We start from the raw sequence: 20,597 nt of genomic DNA on the forward strand, positions 1-20,597 counted from the left end.
TGCGCAACTCTCAATACTTACTGAATAAAAAATACTTTTGCTTTATTACAGATTGAATTGAGAATTGGAACGAGAACATTGAGAAATAATGAATCGAACGAACCTTAACCTCTCTTTCGCAACGTAAATCCACGGTGTGCGCAACCATGGAATCGAGCTAACCTTAAAATTATATAGCGCAAAGACACGGGTCACAATACGATTCCGTTCAACGATAATACGATCGAATCGATAATCGAAGGAAACGAATTAACATCAATTAGAAGGGAACTTTACAAGTTTAACCGAATCGATAGGAGCCACTCCTTGAGCTGAAGCACATCATTCTATGGCGAACGTACGAATCGCGCGATACGACCGTTTTCCAATCGGTAAGCTCATTCATTGACGGTCTAATTAAACCTGTTCCCCGATCCACCGAAATTCTCTGCATTCCAGGTGTAATCGGTTTAATCATTTACGCGGCGCTGTACTACACTCTACTTAATTCTATGCGAGTCCTTGAAGTCCGGCCGTGGCACGGCCCCTAATTCAACGTATAAATCTCTCTCACCTGTTATTTATTATTATCATGAATATGCATTTCTTTCACCGCTTGCTAATGGATGCGGGGCCCACGGCGTGTTGGAAGTGTTGCGCGCAACAGCGTGCAGTTAAACGGATTTGATTAATCGAGAAACTTGATCGAGAATCTCTCTCTCTCTCTCTCTCTCTCTCTCTCTCTCTCTCTCTCTCTCTCTCGCCGATTCATTATATTTTCTTTTCATATTAACTATTTATGTCGTAGGATGCAAAAAATTGTTTCGTCAAACTGTTTGAAACGGAGGAATACACACTTTCAATACAATGGAAATCAGGAATAAGAGGATAAGAAGATATTTCCTGAGATATTGATAAATAAAATTATGGATATTTGAGGACGGTTGTTCAAGCGTTGGAGAGACATCTATCATTTCACGATCCATTAAAAATTTAACGCGAGAAAAGGTGGCTTGATTTTTAATAAAAATCCGTGAAAATGCCATCGATCTTTCGTGGATTACAGAGATACACGTGAGAAGGGAAATTACATAATATCTTTTAAACTTTTGCACCGACGCTTGATCAATTATCAAACGGATTTTACGAATAAAAATGGATGGACAATAATTAATTGAATAGAACAGGATATTTATATTGTTAATATTATTCCAATTACACGGAATTCCGTGTACACTCGAGGAAATTCAAACAAGAGATATAGATAGAGATATAGCATTGCACTTGAGAATTGAATCGTTGACAAATAAGTTTTCGTAGATTCTGTTTGAAAGAGATAACCCGTATCAATTGATATAGCAATATCAACTTCACGATTGGCATGAATTAGATTACGTTCTGTTTCTGTTGGTTTACATTCTGTTTTATCGGTACAGTTCGCACAGTTTGTACAGTGTCGTTGGTGTTGTTATTATGGGTAATCTTTCGACTCGCTTTACGAATTTTTTCTCGACCAATCATATCCTCGACGAGGAGACGATCGCCACTTACGTGGAGTTAACGTATTTGAACAAGAATGAAGTACGTCGGTAAGTATTTATTTATTTATTTATTTATTTACCTCGTTGTCGTGTATACACCTCGAGAAGATTTTTAAATTTTTAAAAGGAAAATTGTGATGATGATCTTTTTCATTGTTCCATCATGATTTCTCAGCGTGATCAATCTGCTCGACAATGTGAATCCTGGAAAACTTCGTCAGAATCCCCATCATCGGTTCACCATCGAGGAGATAGAGACAATATTGCCCCAACTTCGAGTAAGTTGAATCTTAATTCGACATATTTTTATAAATACATTTTTTCATTGGTTCGTATATTTCTAATGTAATGTAATATAATAATGTAATTCTAATATTGTTAATGTAGAATGGAAAATCTAACACGTCAATCATTGATGGCGATTATTTGTAAACATTATTTCTTTAATCTTTAGATATTTTTGATAAGGTATCAAAGCGTATAAATCATCAAAGAGGATTTCTTATTAATAAGAAAAATAAAGGAAAAAAAACGGTAGAATTCGTAATCTTCGTTTCATCGAATAATTATTTATCGTATCGTTCGAATACGTTTCCAGTGCAGTCCATTTCGTGATTCCATATATCGAGTATTCTCTTCGAAGAAAGATGGACGATTGAGCTTGGAAGACGTTCTGGATTTGTGCTCGGCCTTCTCCGAATATTGCCCCGACAACGTTCGCGCCACTTGGGCGTTTTACGTGTTTGGTAAGGTTATTTTATTATTTTCGTTTCATTTTTCTTTTTTTTCTCGACGAATTAATCGAAGAAGTTGAAAGATCAATGCAAAAATAAAAACCGAGTAACATTTGTTCGAAAGTGGATTTATCAATTTCGTTGTGAATAATTTTTTTCTTTTTTCTATTTACTAGCGGAATTATATCCTCCAGTTGCGCGAGACATCTCGTGTCCGCGTTTCGAAGGAACAATAAACGCGGGATCACGTGACTAATTTTTACGATACGAGAAATTCGAACGAATAATACGAAATAATTCCACGTTTCTTAAATTTTCGTCCATCCGATTCGAAAGATACGATAAAACGTTCAATTTATTTATCACAATCCGTGATAAAAATTTCTCTCTATTCTTCGTTTCCGTGTTATAATTTCATATATAAAAATATTAGTGGTAATATCGTTGAATGAAAAAAGATTACACGAACGAAATTATAGAAATAATTCGACGAGCCGTTTTTTAATCAACGGGCGAACCGTTTAAACCGTTTGAGAGAATCTCTTATCGATTTAAGTTTAATTTCACGAATATATGCGAATATACGTCGCACGAATGATCGTGAAAGCGGAGAAACAATAGGAAGGGAAGGAGAGGAGAGTGAGGGGTGGTTACACGCGCGGCAGAGAAAGAAGCATAGTATTCGACCCAGAGCTAGAAAAAAAAAATGGAAAAAGCATTGAAGAAATTGATCCTTTTTGCGCAATATGGATGACACGTAATGTAATTGTAATAATAAGATAATGAAATGAATATTCTGGTGTTAAAACTATCGTATCGTCACCTGAAAAATATACTCTCACCTTCGATCAGAAGAGAAATAAAGAGATTATCCCATTTCTGTCCGATTCTAATTCATTCTTACTCTATTCGCACTCGTGGAACAAACTCGGTCGGTTTTCGATCAAAAGATTCGAGGTTATGATGACACGCATGATACATGGTGGATAACCCCTGCATCGACATTGTTAACAATCTTCATCATTTTCCAGATTTGAACGGCGACGGTGAAATCTCATCGAACGATTTAATCGAAACTGTGCAGAGGCTGATGTGGCCCCACCAGAACGAGTGCATCGATACGGCCGAGGCGGAACACGTCGCGCGAATAGTAAGTTTTCATACCGCGTGATGTAAATCTCGATAACTCGTTAACTGTGTGTACATAACCGCGTGAGATAAACGTGTGTGTGTGTGTGTGTGTGTGTGTAATACAGGAAATGTTTCTGATCATGAAACGATTAAGCCAACGATAACGGTATCGTTGTACGCATGTACGTACGTGTCGTTTGGTGATGGATACTACTCCCTTTACTCTCCACCTATCGAAATCTTGATACTGCGTTTGTTACACCATAGACAACAATGTGTAACAAGTTGTAACGTGTGTACGTTGCGAATTTTACAACGGTAAGGTAGACATCTACTCGAACGAGATAAGATAAACAAAATTTTCAAGAATTTTTTCAACATCGTGCGATATCGAAGCGAATCTTTAAACATTTCATCGTTGTTTTCGCAGACGGACAATTTTGGACGATCGTTCACGAGGATAGATGCAATTAATTATAAGCGAGGATTCCAGAAGGACTCGTTAGTTATATTACGGCTTTCTCTCTCTCTCTCTCTCTCTCTCTCTCTCTCTCTCTCTCTCTCTCTCTCTCTCTCTCTCTCTCTCTCTCTCTCTCTCTCTCTCTCTCTCTGTTCTCGAATATTTCGTCGAATAAATCGTTTTAAATCTTTTATCGCTTTGAGGAGAGTTTAATATTCGGGAGAAGTTTCCTTGCCCCGTTGATGTTTCAAGACCATCAACCGACGCTTTTAAGACTTTCATAATTTTCGAAATACTCCGGATCATAGGATACTCGTCAAATACTTAAAAGAGCGTTCAATTCCATTTGAAGTTTACATAAGGAACATTAAGAAGAGAGGTCGTTTCTCTAGAATTTCATTAGTGTAATAGTACAGTGATATTAAAACGTAATATTTTAGAACTACCGTTCTACCGAATACCGGATGCATCTCGATTTGCGAAATCAATTTTTATCAATATTTTTACATACCGCATTTCTCCCGCAAATACAAATCGTGAAATATTAATACGATTATCGACAGTTTATAATATTTGCATAATTTACAGGTTCAATTTTACGATCTTGCTTTTAAAATAAGCTTCGGGTATCCCTTAAAAATACCACAGGCCTCTATTAATCTGTCAGATTGATAAAGATTGATTTTAAACGTACGTGGCGTTGATTGAGAGGAAATCCACTAAATCGCTTCCTTTTTTTTTTTTTTTCATTTTTTATTTATTTATTATTATTTTTTTTTTTTCTATCAAAATTTATCAACACGCAATTTCGCCGAACCGAAAATGAGAAAATTCTACGAAAGTATTAATTTTCAGTTCGAAGTGATCGATGGATTCCATTATGTCCGTGTATAAACGAAGAGTGGGGGGGAGAGAGGGGGGAAGGAGAAAAAAAAATTATTATTAATTTTCACGCAAATAAATTGTATTAAATTCTAAATTCATCGATAATTCTATCCGAAATGGAATTGTAAATGTGCGATCTGTAATGTAATGTAACTCGTGAAATGATTCAAATCATTGATCGATAAGCGATCCCTTGTATACCGCCACGGGAATTATTATAAATAATTCTAAACGAATTTCTAAAACTCGTTATCATCGTTTTCGCTTACAGCAATTGTAATTTTACGCGATACTGCGAAAGTCAAACAGCGTGGAATCAAGTAATTTGGAAAATCAAATAACTCTGCACCATAGTGATCGATCCATAGTTTGTGGGAATATTAATGTTTTAATAGAAACGCATGTGTATATTTGCTTCGAAATGTGGATCAATTATCGATAAACATTGGACAACATTGCTTAATAAACAATAAATTTTCCAATTCCCTTTTAGTCTCTGCGCGTATGGACTTAACCTCAAACTCGTCGATACCACCACGTGTAAATAAAATCGTTTAAAACAGAAGAAAATTCGCGAAGAAAAAGGATGGATAAAAGAATAATATTCACGTTCGTTCACGTTTAAGAAAAGATCGTATCGAGTGATGTGAACGACAACATGGAATTTCTGAAAATTATATTTATAACCTAAAGTTATATTTTCGGATCGTGACTCGATGAATTATATATCGTTGGAATTTCGATAGAGCCGATTGATGCATATGAAATTTCATCCAACAACGCTGCGCTGAACATTAAAGAAGCTAATTAAATCTGGTAACTGAATATTCAAATTTTCTGTGAATACGTAATACTTGAAAACATATCATTGAACAAAAGTTTGAATATAAAAAAAAAAATCAAGACGTGCGAAAAATATATATATATAATCAAATTCTCTCTACGAATTTTATAACGCGTATTAAATATTTTTAATTTATTTCTTTTTATCTTTTTTATCGATACACGTGTATATATATTAAAATTTTTTTTTTTTTTTTTTTTAGATACTTCAAGAGATGGTGTTCAATCGACAGGGAAGCATTTCCTGCGAAGAATTTATACGTTTCTCCTCGAGAATTTCAGAATTCTGGTCATCGTTTCGCTTTAAAATTTAATTACGCTTACATCACGGTAATTTATTTCTGTAATTTCGATATTCGTATCAAAGCAAACGAATAACTTTATACCTGGAATTTCGTACGCGTCCGTATCACGTATTACATAATTAACTAACAATTATGTAACAGTTTCAAAAAGGTATTGTCGCGAATTAATTCCATTCGAATCGGGATTATCGTTCATTTTTGACACAAGGATGGATCTACCCACCGATGCGAATTTTTCGAGAAAGTTATTTACCAAAAAACATTTTACACTTTATACCTTTTTGCCCTATTGGCAATCGTCCACATCCAGGGCGTGAAAACACCCTTTCGAATTTGAGAACGAAAAAATATTTTTCTTTAATATCTCGTCAACAATTCGATCTATGAAAATTATATATATTTTTCAATGATAAATATAATTGCGTACATTTGTGAAACGTTGTAACAAGTTTTTCTATTATAATTTTCCTTTCATTGTATTTATCTTAAATTAACGATAAAATAAATATGTATACGATTAAATGACTACGATTAATAGTGAGATAGATAAAAAGAAAGATTAATAAATTTGTTGCTCGTATATTCAAAGAATACATATATTTATATAAACGAAACAATATGTGTCAAATTTTTATAACATATGTACATTTTTACATTATTCAATACACACGTAACTTGATTTACACAATATCGGTAGAGTAAATACGCTCACCGTTTATAAGCGATGCAACCTTTTTTACCATATATGCCGGTAAGAGACAAATCTGGAATGTACGGCGTTTGTTTCCTTCTTTCGTACGTAATGGGTAAAACTGTTGGAATTTTGTATTCGATGTAATTCATTGGATATTTAAAGATGTACGATAACGTCATTCCTGGTGCACATTGATACTCGTATTCGTCGGGGGTAAAGAACACCAAAGGATGGAAAGTACCGGTACGGTCCTTGTACGTGCTACGTTGAAGTTGCACTATCTGTGAAAAGATACGATACTTTTTTAATTTCTGGAGAATTAAGAAGTTTTCTTAAAAAAAAAAAGGGAAAAAGTGAAAATAAACGTGATATAAATTTAAATGCAATTTCGAGTTTTAACGATTCGACGGTTAATCTAATTTAACCTAACCTAAACGATATAACCTTAACGATGATAAATTGAAATTAGAATCGAGATTGTGGTTCGTTGAATGGCAAAAGAAGAAAATTGGTAAGTTTAAATAAGATTTGAGGAAGAAGATGTGAAGATAGAGCGGAGAGAAAGTGTATATATCGGAAGAGCTGAGATAAAACAGAATCCTTTTGCATACGCGCCAACTATTTGGTAGAAGCAGCCGGCACATGTGTATTTCCAAGACTAGGAAAAATCTTTGAAGATAGAGAGGAGAAATTCAGGGAGAAAAGAGAGGAGAGTGGAAATAGAGAAAGGTGGATAAAGAAAGTTTGAGGAAAGATATACGATATAGATTTTTTCCAGGAATAACTCGTCTTTCTTCAAGCGTGTAACGCAGTTGCTGAAACGACGCTTATTTTCTTCAAAATTATCGCCAGCTGGATCGATAACACGCAAGTTGGAAAAATATCGAACAACTCGATGAACATTTTAAAGAAACGTGATATCTTAAACGTAAAAGCTTTTTCTTTTTTTTTTTTTTTTTTTCATAATTATCGTTCAATAATAAAAGAAAAAATCAAAAACAACATTATGGAAAAGATCTGTATATAGTAAAAATTGAAAATCTCGTACGAATCGAAACATACACGTACGTAAAAGCATTGCACAAAATTCCATGTGTCGAATGCAATAAATTCAATACCTACATTATGTTATATATCACGTGTCAACGAGTCAAATAAACTTTCATACCCGATAGACTCGTATTGAATAACGATTGGCGAACAGAACAGTCCGTGGCACAGACCGATCGTTTCGTTCGATTAAACGTACATTTGAAATGATTTTCGGAACGGACGATTTAATTAATTCGAATATTAATTCGTAATTTCAAGGGAAAAAACTAATCAATCGCAAAATTATTATACGTTTAAAACGTAAACGAATTATACATAATCTATTTACTTTGAACAAATCATCAATTTCCTTCATGCGCTTTTGATCGATCGTCGAGATGTCATTCATCTGCACCATTAAATTACGATTAATGTTACGACGCATCGTGTCCGCGACGACTTCAGGTCTTGGACTGTATGGAGTTTTCTGCATTCCCCATTCGTACGATGGCATCTACGAGCGATAGGAGAATAATAAATATTCATAGTGCAAATTTATATTCGTAGTGCAAATTTTTACTAATCAAAAAAAAATTACGAATATCTGTTTCGTTTATCAAATTCATTGATATATTCTTAGATACAATTGTTAATATTTAATTAATTTAATTTTATTCTGTTTTTTTCAAATCTGTTTGAAAATATTCATATCTTTCCATGAGATACGAGAGTGAGCGAAAAAGAAATTTTAAAAAACTCACTGTTAAATATTTTTATTTACGTTTACATGTATCGAAGTTCTATCGTGCGACAGAAAAATATATAGATATGACAAAGCAAAGAATCATTTATAAAATTCGTGCAACAATTGAAAATTAAATTTTTTTTCTCTCACGAATTATCGATTAGATAGAAATATTGTTATTAAATATTGTAATATTATTCTCTCTCTCGAGAAGAAGAAGAAGAAAACTTACCGACAATTTTGATAACGTTTCGTTTCTATAATTTTGAAAGTAACCTATCTTTCCACCCTCGAATAAAGAGACACCCAACTTGGTCGGTGGATAAGCGCCCATAAAAGGTGGCATTAACGAAGGTGGATAATAGGTGGCCTGTGTTTCCGTTATTGTTTTGCTAGTTGCCATCGTAGATTTTTTTTTGAATAATAAATTTACCGACCGAAGAAAAATAAATGTATCTTTTATACTTTACATTTTTCACATATTTTCGAATAGGTTAATGAACGTGTTAAATTTTTCGTCGAACGAATGAATAAAAATTTTCACTTTTTTTTCCCTCTCTCCCCCCCCTCTCCATATATTCGAGCGATAGTAGCGAAATATATATCGAATAAAAATGAAAACTACATACAACAAATGCGATAGCGATATTGCATCATTTGATGCGTATATTTCAAATTATTCGAGGAAATTTTAATTTCTCGAAAAATCAATTTTTCGAAAAACATTAAAATATAAAAACTTTCGTTATTTCTTTTGAATTTTCACGATCTGTTATGCTTATTCGATATTGACCAAATTAAACGAATAAGAGTGAGAGAAAGAACACGGTTAAGTTTTTACGTAACATTTAATGGATGGATCAAGAAGATTTATAAAAATGACTCTAATTTCTTATCTTCTTTAATATTTTCGAGTTTAATTTTGCAATCTTAAATTGAGATTTTCTTTGGTTTATTAAATAACATTTTATCTTTATTGGCAAATCTTCTATCTCGTATAATTCGAAGCTCGTAATGCAACTATGTTACGATGTAAGAAATTGTCGAAACTTTAATCTTTTTGTAAATATCGAGCAATTAATTAGAAAGAATAAATTTCGTAAATTTCGTAACATTTTGTAAAATCGTAACAGTTTTATAAGAGAAAGAAAACTATAAAAATATGCATAGTTTCAATCGTTAAAAAATTTATTCAAATTTGCTAAGAAATACATTTTTTTTATTTTTAATCATGGAGAAATATTTTTGATCCACTTGTCATGTTATATAAAGAAATTTTCGATCATATTATTTTATCGATCCGAAAACGTTTCATCTTTTTTCTTCAAAATAAATACATCGATTCACATATCGTTGTGCACACTCGAACGATTAAATTGTCCAATTAAAAATAATAAATAAAACAGAGAATTTTTTCTCGAATCAATCAAAAGTTGTTTCGACTTGATCGATATTGTGAAAGTAAGAGCGACTTTTATTGATCGACTCGGAAGGTAAGTCAAGTTTGTTGACAACACTGGCCAACGATGAAGAAAATATTGAGAAATGTTTCGCAATATATTCGTTCAATTCTGTTCGATATAATTGATATTATGATAGATTTTGTACATGAATGGAATTGCATAATCGGTGTCATGCAACAAATAAATGATAAATGACATTGATGGGAAAAACATATCGAGTAGCACAAAACACATGATGTATTATCATATGATGCAATAATTCGAACGATTTAAATTTTACACAAATATTACGATTTCAAAACAATTACACGGCAAGAAGATGAAAATCATTCTATTCGTGAACGAATATCGGATTAAAAGCACGCATATGCATGTACAGAAAAGTAATTGTAGAACTGTAAAAAAGTAATTGTAGCCAATCAAATATCGCGATTCTTCAACGAAAACTCTTCTCGAAAATGATTGGACGAAAACTTTAAGACGTGGAAAAACAGATCTCATCAAGGTTAGGTAAAGAGAAAGAAAAATATTTGCTTTAGAAAATCTACTATTATCTAATATCTTTAAGAATTATTGAATTGGAATACTTTCGCATTTATCTTTTGATTTTCGCATTTTCTAAACGTATAACTAATTAATTAAAAATAAATATTTATCTTGATGACTTATCTTTGATTTTTTAAACGCTCGAGTATGCTCGATTTCTTAATACCAATTTAAACCATATCTCAAGAATGGATTCATCTCAAGAAAAATTCGATTGAAAATTCATCTTGTTTAAAGAGGATAAATAAAATACAAATAAGATTAATAAAAAAAAAAATTGTTACTTTAATTGCTTCGTCGTTTTTCCAATATCGAAATATTGCACTCATGATAAACTTCTTGAATATAATATCAGGAATAGTTCCAGCAAAATGTACAAATACCATCTGATATTGTAAATACCATACTTGAGACGATAATGATTTAATATTATCGACTAATAATTGATTTTTATGAGATTTTTTTCTTTTTTTTTTTTATTATGTAATAAAAATAAGAATTCAAGAAAAAATCAAAGAATCGATATATCGCAAACAGAGAAAAAGAAAGTGTGATAGAACTCTATTATATTTATCAAAAAAATGAAAAATGCGTACATTAAATGCGCATGTTATATAGATAATAATTAATAGTTACTACTATTACTAGATTATAAAATCATTTTTTTTATTATATCATTCGTTTAATTTATCGAATCTTTAAATGAATTATTAAAAATATATATCGAGATATGGAAACATTTTAATCTTGATATTTATATATATATATATATACATATATATATGTGTTGATACTAATTTATCTTCGTCCGATTTATCTTCCCCTCTTCCTTTCGCTTATTCGAATTATTATCTTTAAATTATTATCAGTGAATTATATATATCATTGCATTCGTGAAAATAAATAGTGCTTCTCTTTCAGGTGAGAAGTAACTATTATGCTTTTTAAAAAAAAAAAAAAATAACATAACCAAGATTTGTTTCTATTAATTTTATTAAATTTTTAATTTAAAAGTTACTATTTTAAAAATTTTAATATTAAAGATGGCTGATAAAGAAAGATATTTGCAAATAATTTTACTTTTAAATCTATTGTTGCAATTTTGTTCCTCGACAAATAACAATAAATACACATTGGAATCTGTGCACATTGTAAGTATATTTGTGTATATCATTTTGTATATCATTTCACAAAATAGTTAAATTAGTGCATCTAGTTTTGATTGAACAATTTTTAGAAATTTATTAAATAAAATCGATTATAATGTATTAAAATATATCTTAACGTTATTAGAAATTGTTTTTTAAAATATAAGTGATATTTTTATTTTTTATATTCGAATGTTTTTTGTAAAAGAAATCGATTGTTTAAAATGTTTCTCGCAAAATTATTTTATATTTTTGATAACGAATCTATTCTATCTATCGCGTTCATGTCCTATCTTGTATACTCGATCGGTAAAAATATTAAAGTATTAAAGAAGTTTTTACTTTCACAATGATAAATCTTCATATTTCATCGCATTCCTAAATAATCATAACTTATCATCGTAATGAGTGATCCATGAATGATTTTATTATTGTTAGACAATTTATTTATTTTTTTTTTTTCGTAAAAATACAAGTTGATAGAAAAAATTATCAATGATAATGATAATAATAATTCTATTTTTGATATTATCAATTAATCAATGCGAAACAAATCGATTTCAATATTTTATCGAACGGAGAACAACAAATGATTATCGGAATATTACTTTAATTATCGTTGATAAACGTGTGAAAAACGATGAAAAATAGTCTTTCTTGAAAAATAGTCTTTGGATGCACTTGATATTTTCCACTTATTAACATTCCACGTTTCGATGATCCTTCCTGAAAATTTTCAGATATTTAGACACGGTGATCGAACGCCAAGCAAATTAGAAATATATCCTACAGCACCTTATAATCCTATTTACGAGTCACTTGGTTATGGCCAATTAACCGATGTAAGTATACTTTAAACACTTTTAATTCTTCGTCAAATCGATGAAAAATTTTACATTCAATTGATAAATTTTCATTATTAAACATTTACTTTTTTATCTTTTTGCTATTTCCTATTTAGAAAGGGAAAATAAGAGAGTTCCAGCTTGGTGCGTTGTTGAGAACAAAGTATAGTAAATTTTTAGGTGGTCACCATACGTATGGCAGCGTGTATGCCTATAGTTCGGATGTAGATCGAACAAAAATGTCGTTGCAACTAGTTCTGGCCGGTATATATCCACCTACGATTGACGAGGAAGGAAGTATCCGTTTGTCACCGATACCAGCTTATTATGTGCCAAATATCGTGGACAGTTTATTGTTTCCATCGTTATGTCCGAAGTAAGTATAAATCGCAATGATACTCGATAAAAAGATTATATTCACAAATTCCATTCAATTCCTCCATTGGCTTTGGCCCATTTTTTAATCATTTGATTTCTGAAAAGATAAAGATCGATTTTAAAATTAGATTTATTTATAAGGAATGTAAAAATAATTAAATGATAAATATTGCGTATATATTTTCTGTTATCTTGCGATGCATGGAAAAAAAATTTATTACTAATTGAATACAATATCTATCGCGATATTCTTTTCTTTTTTTTTTTTTTTTTTACAAAAAAAGAAAAAATATAACGATGATAAGATAAACTTTTTTTTTTCCACTATGATAAATTTTCTTTTTTTTATGGATAAAAATGTTTCTTATAGGTACCAAAAAGAATATTTCAAAGTATCCAATTTGCCTTTAATTCGTAAAGAAATATTGAAAAACAAAGATCTTTTAAATTATCTTGAAGAGTACACTGGTTTAAATATGACGACTAATCCACTTCTCCAAATATATAAATTACACCATTTTTTGATGTCACAGGTATGAAATTTTTTATTTACAAAGAAAGGAAAGACCACTTTCGATTTTAATCTTGTTTAATAACGTAATAATACATAAATTTGAACGATAAAAAAAAATTAATTAATTAATAAAAAAATATGTGAAAATATTTTATTTTTATCATTTTATATTTTTTATAATTACAATAACGATTAACGATAATTTTTAAATATTATAACGACGATTATATTTGCAGATAAGTATGAATATCGCCCTTCCGGAATGGGCAACCGAAAACGTTCGACATAGGATAGAAAAACTCGTGGCATTAGAATATAATATTTTATCTTTTAACACGTTAATGAAACGATTGAATGGAGGTTTTATTATAAAAGAATTCATAAAAAATCTAAATAAATCAAATAATACAAGCAATCCCAAGATTTATGTATACAGTGGACATGAATTAAACATTGCAGCTTTTGCCAAAGCACACGATTTGATCGAACCAAAACTGCCTGCCTTTGGATCTGCAATTATAGTCGAAAAATTGCGAAATCATTGTGGTGAAGTTTATATTCAAGTAAGTATATTTAATAAGTTGTACATATAATGTATTGTATATATAATGAAATATTTTAAATTCTATTTATATTAATTATAACATAAAAACAATACGCAAATATAAAATTTATTGTCTTTTTTTTCTTTTTGTATATATTGAATATATATGATAATGTTAAATTATTAAATTTATCCCACAGATGCATCTATGGACTGGAGTTACGGAACAATTAATCACTTATAAAATTCCCAAATGTGAAAAAATATGTCCTTATAATAAATACTTAAAGCTTATCGAACATGTTATTCCTTGCGATGAAGAAATAAATTGTTTATGGAATAATATATCGATGAATACTTTACAAGCATATTACCATGGTGATAAAACAATATCTATATACAATATTCTGTCATAACCTCACACTAATCGCGATGATACATCTGCAAGGAATATGAAACTCGAGTTTCGTCTCATTTTTGTTAATAGAAAAACCTTTTTTTTACAATAAATGGAAAAGGCCAAATATTCGAAAAAATTTATAGTGTGATTTCATTCGCTTCCTTGATACCTAGAATGATTTCTCTTTAGGGATCATTTATAAGCATATATCCACAAAAAGTAGTTAAGTATATAGTGAATAAATATTATATACATATAAAATAAAAATATAAATTTTGAAATTTGTTCTATTATAAGGACCAATCGTATTCGTATATGTATAAATGTATGTATATATATAAATATAAAATATAAATTATATAAATAGCATATTTATTACAATTCAATAATGAAATAATATTATATAGTAAAAAAAAACATATTAACAAAGATAAAATGCAAGTACTATAAAATTTCAACGATTTAAGATTTTAAAAATTTTTAAATTAATCAAAGATGATAAAATTAATCAAATATAGAAGCCGTCTTTTGAGCGCGTAAATTTTGCAAAGAAAAAATAGAAAAATAGAAAAAAGATTAAATAATGGGAAAAAGATAGAAATAATATAAAAAACATAAAAAAGAATAAAAATAGTAGATAGATGACAGAAATAGGATAAGAATTAAAACCATCAACGCTATCTCTTGAGTCCGAAGGACACTTTTTCAAGTGATAAAGTAGAATAAGAATTGGGAATTAGCGGCATCTCTTGAGTATTTTTAAAAAAGTTTTTCAACAAATGTCTTTAATATTCGAGAGATAACATTAGCGGTCAAGTTCTTATTTTATCTTTATTTTTTTTTCTTCTATTTTCTGTTTTTTTTTATATATATTTAATTTGCAGCATCCTGAAGATGGCACTGATTTCAGTATTTTTATCCTATCTTTATTTTCCTTTTATTATTTGCTCTTTTTATCTATTTTTTCTTTGCAAAATTTTGATGCATGACATGTGAAATATTGCATGTCACTTTCATTATTTCTCTTTTAAAAAATAATACATCTTAATCTTAATCTATCGTAAAAAATATAGATATTACATTCTCAATTTTACATTTTCTAAAAGAATATATCTCGGAAAACAATATTTTAATATATGATCCGAATATTTCACCACAACGAAAACAATGAAATTTAAATTTAAATAAATAAAAACTGCTAATTAAACGAAAAAAATAAAAATTTCAAAATATTCGATCAAAAAATGACACTATTGAAAATTTGTCGAATCTATCACATTATTTGTAATGTTTAAAAACATATGTTTAATAATCAAAATATTAACTATTATTAAGTATAAAATAATATATTTGTTATATTATATAGTTTTAATGAAAAATTATAAAAAAATATAAATTCACAAATTATTTTTATATATATATTTTTTATATTTATATATTTATTTATATATTTTGCATTTGCAAAATATATTCAATCTATAATACTATGTATATTTCATTCTATTTTGTCATTTAATTCTTTAATTTATAATTATTTCATATATAAATAATTTTTAAATATTTGAAAAGTCACATAAAAGTCAAATATTATTTTGAAAGAATAGAAATACAAAAATTTAATTTTAAAAATGTAACTTTATTTTTAAAAATTAATCTATAATAAAGTCAATTTTCATTACAAGATTAATTTATGAATTAACATTGCATTTTCAGGTAGACAATGATTTTAAAATTATAAATAAAAATTTAATGAAAAATAAATTAGTAAATATGCATAATATATGCATAATATTTTCTATTATTTTTAAAATTTTTTCTAAATATTTTATTAAATATTTTATTAAAATATTTTATTAAAATAATTAAATATTTTATTTAAATAATTAAAATAAAATTTTAATTACTTTTATTTAATAATATTTTTTAATTAGAAAAATATATGATAATAAAACTACCTCTTGCCTGTTTTATAATATAAGATATAGATATAGATAAAATGTATATAAAATATTTGTTATTTATAATTTTACATTGAAATTTAGTTTCAATCATTGTTACTTTACAATTTTATTTTGAATCAAATTTGTAACATGAAAATGATATTAAAATGAATAAGGATAATATCTCATGGAACAAAAAAAATACATTGTATGTTCAATAACTAAATAAATTAAATAAATTTATATACATAAATTATATTATATAAATTTGTTTAATCTGTCTATCTTTTATATCTTGTGATATAAATAATTTAAAAATAAAACTATAGAAAAATACAAATACTTAAAATTTGATTCGAGACATGAAATAAAAATTAGTATATTAATTTACTAATTTAGTAAATTAAAACTTTTTTTTTTAATATTCATATAAAATTCTTTCTCATGATAACTTGAAATTACTGTTCTAAAATCTTGTCATTGAGAAAATCAATATTGTTATTCAGTTCATCTAGTTTTTTAACATATATATAAATGTTTTATTTTTTATACGTTACTTCTATCTTTTAGATTTTTAATATTATTCTTATCATCCATCAAATGAATTAAAATATGAAATGGTTTGTATGCATTAATAGGATTTTTAAATCTTTTTCTCTCATTTCAGGAAAATCAAATCAATAGATGAAATTTTTAAATCTTTCTCTATCATTTTAGGAAAATCAAGAGCTTTAGTTATGTAAAAGAGATACATTAAAAAATATTCATTTATAAATTATAAACATTTACATACAAAATTTTCTTTTAACTCTAATATGATTTCCATAGCTACTTTTATAATATCGAATATATTTAAAATATTATTAATTCTATGTTTTATATTGATAATGTTTTGACAATAACAGAGATTTCATTTTTTATAAAATATTAGGGGAAAAATCTCTGAATCAAGAATGAAATAGTAAAATATTATTTTGGAATGAGTTTATGACTTATTATAAAAGTTTGTTAGATAGTTATAGCTCACATTTTAAATCGAATAATGATATATGCTATTCAAATCATTATGATTTATAAAAAATAACGCTAGCTTATGTAAAATTTTTGAAAATTTCGCATGAAAATTATCATACGGTGATTTTCCTTTAATATATTCAATTAATATTCTTTTTCATATTATTTCTTTTATTTTGATTTTTGGTGGATGTCATCATTCAAAAAATTTATAAATATATGTGACAATGATCATCAAAATATTAAACATCATATCCAATTTTATGAATTCATCTATTTAAGATATCTTTTTTTAGCATCTTATATCTTTCTAAAAATTTATTTAAATTTATATATTTATCTATAAATTACAATTACATATAAATTCATATAATTTTCATGCTTTTTGCATATTTGCAAATTCAAAATATTATTTTTCCAATCAGTTTATCATTTTTCTCATGTTATGTATTTTAATAGAATTTTATTCAATTATATGCAGTAATATTCATTACTATTTTATATTCATATTATATATTATTCATTATTATTCATAAATAACATTATAAATAAATCATCATCTTCATATATTCAAAAATACAAAATATACTATGAAAATGAATTGTATATATTTCAATACCTAATTTTATTATTATATTTATATTAACAACTAATAAATATAATATAATTAAAATTTAGGATCTAGTTTTTTAATAACATGTATAATTTTTTTAATAGCCAATTTTAATTCATCATCTCCAACTTCAAAGGAAAGTACAAACCTTATGAGTGATTCGTTCATTACCATACATTTCACGACAACATCTTTGTCATTATTATCATCATTATCAAATTCTTGCAAACAGTTAGAGAATTTTTTTGCATGAACAATATTAGAATCAACTTCCATGAAAACCATATTTGTTTGTACAGTAGTTAAATCAACTAAAAATACTGATGATTGTATATTATGTATTGCAGATGCAAGAGTGAAAGCTCTTTTATGATCATTGGCTAAATTTGGAATGTGTTCAAGAGCTACAAGTCCAGCTGCAGCAAGAATACCAACTTGTCTCATACCACCACCAAGCACTTTTCTTATTCTTCTTGCATTTTCAATAAATTTTTTAGTTCCACAAAGAAGGGAACCTACAGGAGCACCTAAATTGAAATATTTTTTCTTTTTTGATTCTATAAATTTATTTCAAATAAAAATACTTTATAAATATTATTTATTATGATATATTATGATAATAAATATGATATATATGATATATAATGATATATGATATATATAATGATATATATATGATATAATGATATATAATAATATGATATATATGATAATTTTTAAAAAATAAAAAGATATTTACAAAATATATAAAAAGAAATTAACTATTTTAAAAGACATAATAAAAATTGTAAGAAATAAATACCTAAACCTTTACTGAGACAGAAAGTTACAGAATCAAAACCTGAAACAATATCCTTTGCAGCTATCTTTGATGCTATACTTGCATTCCATAATCTAGCTCCATCCATATGCAATTTCAAATTATGTTTTTTACAAAATAATACTAATTCATTTATCCAATTTTGTGGAACAATTTTTCCATTAAGTGTATTCTCTACAAGTACTAGTTTTGAAATAGGCTCATGATCTCTATTTCTCCGAAGTTTAAGTTCCAGTTCTTGAAGATCAAAAGTACCATTATTATTATTCTTTAATGTCCTAAGATTTACTCCTGCAATTTGAGCACTACCAGCCTGTTCATATAATAAACAATGAGCAAGATCACCACAATATGCCTCACTTCCACGAACATCACAATGGACCATTACTAAAATTTCAAAAAATATTTTTTTAAATAATTTAGAAATAAAATAATTACATAAGAACTTAATTGAAGTTTAATTAGAATATCAATTAATTAAACGGTATTAAAAACTTTGTTTGTACAAAATTTTATTTTAATGTATAAAATTAAAAAAAATAATATTTATATTACAATAGAAATTTTTATATTTTGTTTGTTTTTTCTTTTATTTTCTTTTTAATTTCAATTTGTTATATTTTGTATTATTTTTTTTTTCTTTTATTTTTATTATTCTAGTTATTGTATTTTTTCTTATGAAGTTAGTTATTTTTATTATAATATATTCATAATATGTAAATAATACAATACATTTAATTTTTATGAATTTTAATCTATTGAAATTTAATAATTTAAAGTAAAGAATTATTCATGAAAATTAATAAAACTGCTCATAAGTATATTTTAAGATAAGCATTATATGCGATAAATATTAATTAACATTAAGTATTACAAAAACTTATTATATACATATACAGAATTTATTATACTTACTTGAAATTAAATTTCCCATAGTTCCAGAACATACAAATATTGCATCTTCCATTCCAATCATTTTGGCAGCTTTTTCTTGCAATACTAAAAACAAATAATTTCTTTACAAAATATTTTTAATATTATTTTAATAATATGTATATATTATTTTTATACATTTTAAAAAATAAATAATATTATTTAATATCTTTATTTTTATATTAATTTTATCATTTTTATATTATCAATATAAATATTATGTAATATATATAACAAACATATATATGCAATAAAAAATCATATGTTACATTTAAACATAATATTTTAAAATAATATTTTCATACCTTTAACTGTTGGATCTTCATTAAAAACATCGTCTCCAACTTCGGCTCTAAATATTGCTTCTCTCATTTTTTTGGTTGGTTTTGTGAAAGTGTCACTTCGAAAATCGATGACCGTTACCTATAAAGATTATGTATTACATTTTAATACTGAAGATAAAAAAATGAAAAAATTGTATTTAGTTATTTTTACCTTTTCTGGATCGTAGATAGTATTCGTAGAATTTGGTTCACAATACATATTTGGATTTATAAAATTGTATTTTTTATATATACTTTTTAAATATTTAATATTTTAAATATATTTTTTATATATATTTAATATAAATAATAAATATTATATGTAATTAATAATTTTATAGATTAAAAATTTTTGAACTAATTTTTAAACTGCAAATATAAATGTGAAAGGAAATTAAATTTAATAGAAACTATATAACGAATAAATACTAATATAACGAAAAAATTAATATTAAAATTTATTAGTATTATAATTTTTTATACGATAATGTATATTTTAGATTAATAGATATTATAATGATAAAGGTTACGTACACTTTAATTAAAGACATAATTTTATTACACATAAATCGTCCATCATTACCTTCGTCAATTAGATAAAAAATTTAACGATACATAAGTCTATAAGAACGATAACGTAACATAATTATACCATAAATTATACATTTTAAAGATTATAACTATAAATATTTTTTTAATATAGGATTAAAAAAATTAAGAAATAATGAATTACCAAAATATTATAAAATTATATTAAATTTATTTAT

The 20,597-nt window shown here is 27.0% G+C and overlaps 3 protein-coding genes across 4 annotated transcripts; 2 read left to right on the forward strand and 1 right to left on the reverse strand.

Moving 5' to 3' along the window:
* Positions 1-215: 215 nt before the first annotated feature.
* LOC100578928 (calcium and integrin-binding protein 1) lies at positions 216-5,992 on the forward strand. 2 transcript variants are annotated; one of them, XR_003305226.1, is made up of 7 exons: positions 216-371; positions 439-1,568; positions 1,696-1,798; positions 2,119-2,266; positions 3,286-3,404; positions 5,224-5,546; positions 5,777-5,904. XR_003305226.1 is itself a non-coding variant. In XM_016913600.2 (6 exons), the coding sequence occupies exons 2-6, from the start codon at positions 1,453-1,455 to the stop codon at positions 5,885-5,887; spliced, it is 597 nt and encodes a 198-aa protein (XP_016769089.1). In that variant the 5' UTR covers positions 225-371; positions 439-1,452; the 3' UTR covers positions 5,888-5,992. The 2 variants fall into 2 exon arrangements, 1 of the variants encoding a protein (XP_016769089.1); XM_016913600.2 differs by lacking the exon at positions 5,224-5,546 and having other exon boundaries at positions 225-371; positions 5,777-5,992.
* A 5,276-nt stretch (positions 5,993-11,268) lies between these two features.
* Positions 11,269-14,323, forward strand: LOC726571 (venom acid phosphatase Acph-1). The gene is made up of 6 exons (XM_001122299.4): positions 11,269-11,509; positions 12,247-12,348; positions 12,468-12,727; positions 13,100-13,262; positions 13,480-13,806; positions 13,988-14,323. The coding sequence occupies exons 1-6, from the start codon at positions 11,402-11,404 to the stop codon at positions 14,201-14,203; spliced, it is 1,176 nt and encodes a 391-aa protein (XP_001122299.3). The 5' UTR covers positions 11,269-11,401; the 3' UTR covers positions 14,204-14,323.
* A 3,470-nt stretch (positions 14,324-17,793) lies between these two features.
* LOC413885 (probable low-specificity L-threonine aldolase 2) lies at positions 17,794-20,199 on the reverse strand. Its single transcript, XM_026442514.1, has 5 exons — positions 20,003-20,199; positions 19,813-19,930; positions 19,490-19,573; positions 18,557-18,961; positions 17,794-18,281 (listed from the first exon to the last, which is right to left on the reverse strand). The coding sequence occupies exons 1-5, from the start codon at positions 20,048-20,050 to the stop codon at positions 17,809-17,811; spliced, it is 1,128 nt and encodes a 375-aa protein (XP_026298299.1). The 5' UTR covers positions 20,051-20,199; the 3' UTR covers positions 17,794-17,808.
* Between the last annotated feature and the right edge of the window lie 398 nt (positions 20,200-20,597).

Source organism: Apis mellifera, linkage group LG8, assembly GCF_003254395.2.
Source record: "Apis mellifera strain DH4 linkage group LG8, Amel_HAv3.1, whole genome shotgun sequence".
Taxonomy (NCBI): domain Eukaryota; kingdom Metazoa; phylum Arthropoda; class Insecta; order Hymenoptera; family Apidae; genus Apis; species Apis mellifera.

Excerpts from the sequence above, each read along its gene's own strand:
- LOC726571 (XM_001122299.4), top strand. The coding sequence starts at position 11,402 with ATGGCTGATAAAGAAAGATATTTGCAAATAATTTTACTTTTAAATCTA. Across the intron at positions 12,349-12,467 it reads GTTATGGCCAATTAACCGAT|AAAGGGAAAATAAGAGAGTT; the intron begins GTAAGTATACTT and ends TTTCCTATTTAG. Across the intron at positions 13,807-13,987 it reads GTGGTGAAGTTTATATTCAA|ATGCATCTATGGACTGGAGT; the intron begins GTAAGTATATTT and ends TTTATCCCACAG.
- LOC100578928 (XM_016913600.2), top strand. The coding sequence starts at position 1,453 with ATGGGTAATCTTTCGACTCGCTTTACGAATTTTTTCTCGACCAATCAT. Across the intron at positions 2,267-3,285 it reads TTGGGCGTTTTACGTGTTTG|ATTTGAACGGCGACGGTGAA; the intron begins GTAAGGTTATTT and ends ATCATTTTCCAG. Across the intron at positions 3,405-5,776 it reads CGGAACACGTCGCGCGAATA|ATACTTCAAGAGATGGTGTT; the intron begins GTAAGTTTTCAT and ends TTTTTTTTTTAG.
- LOC413885 (XM_026442514.1), bottom strand. The coding sequence starts at position 20,050 with ATGTATTGTGAACCAAATTCTACGAATACTATCTACGATCCAGAAAAG. Across the intron at positions 19,931-20,002 it reads CTATCTACGATCCAGAAAAG|GTAACGGTCATCGATTTTCG; the intron begins GTAAAAATAACT and ends TAATCTTTATAG. Across the intron at positions 18,962-19,489 it reads TATGGGAAATTTAATTTCAA|TAATGGTCCATTGTGATGTT; the intron begins GTAAGTATAATA and ends TTGAAATTTTAG.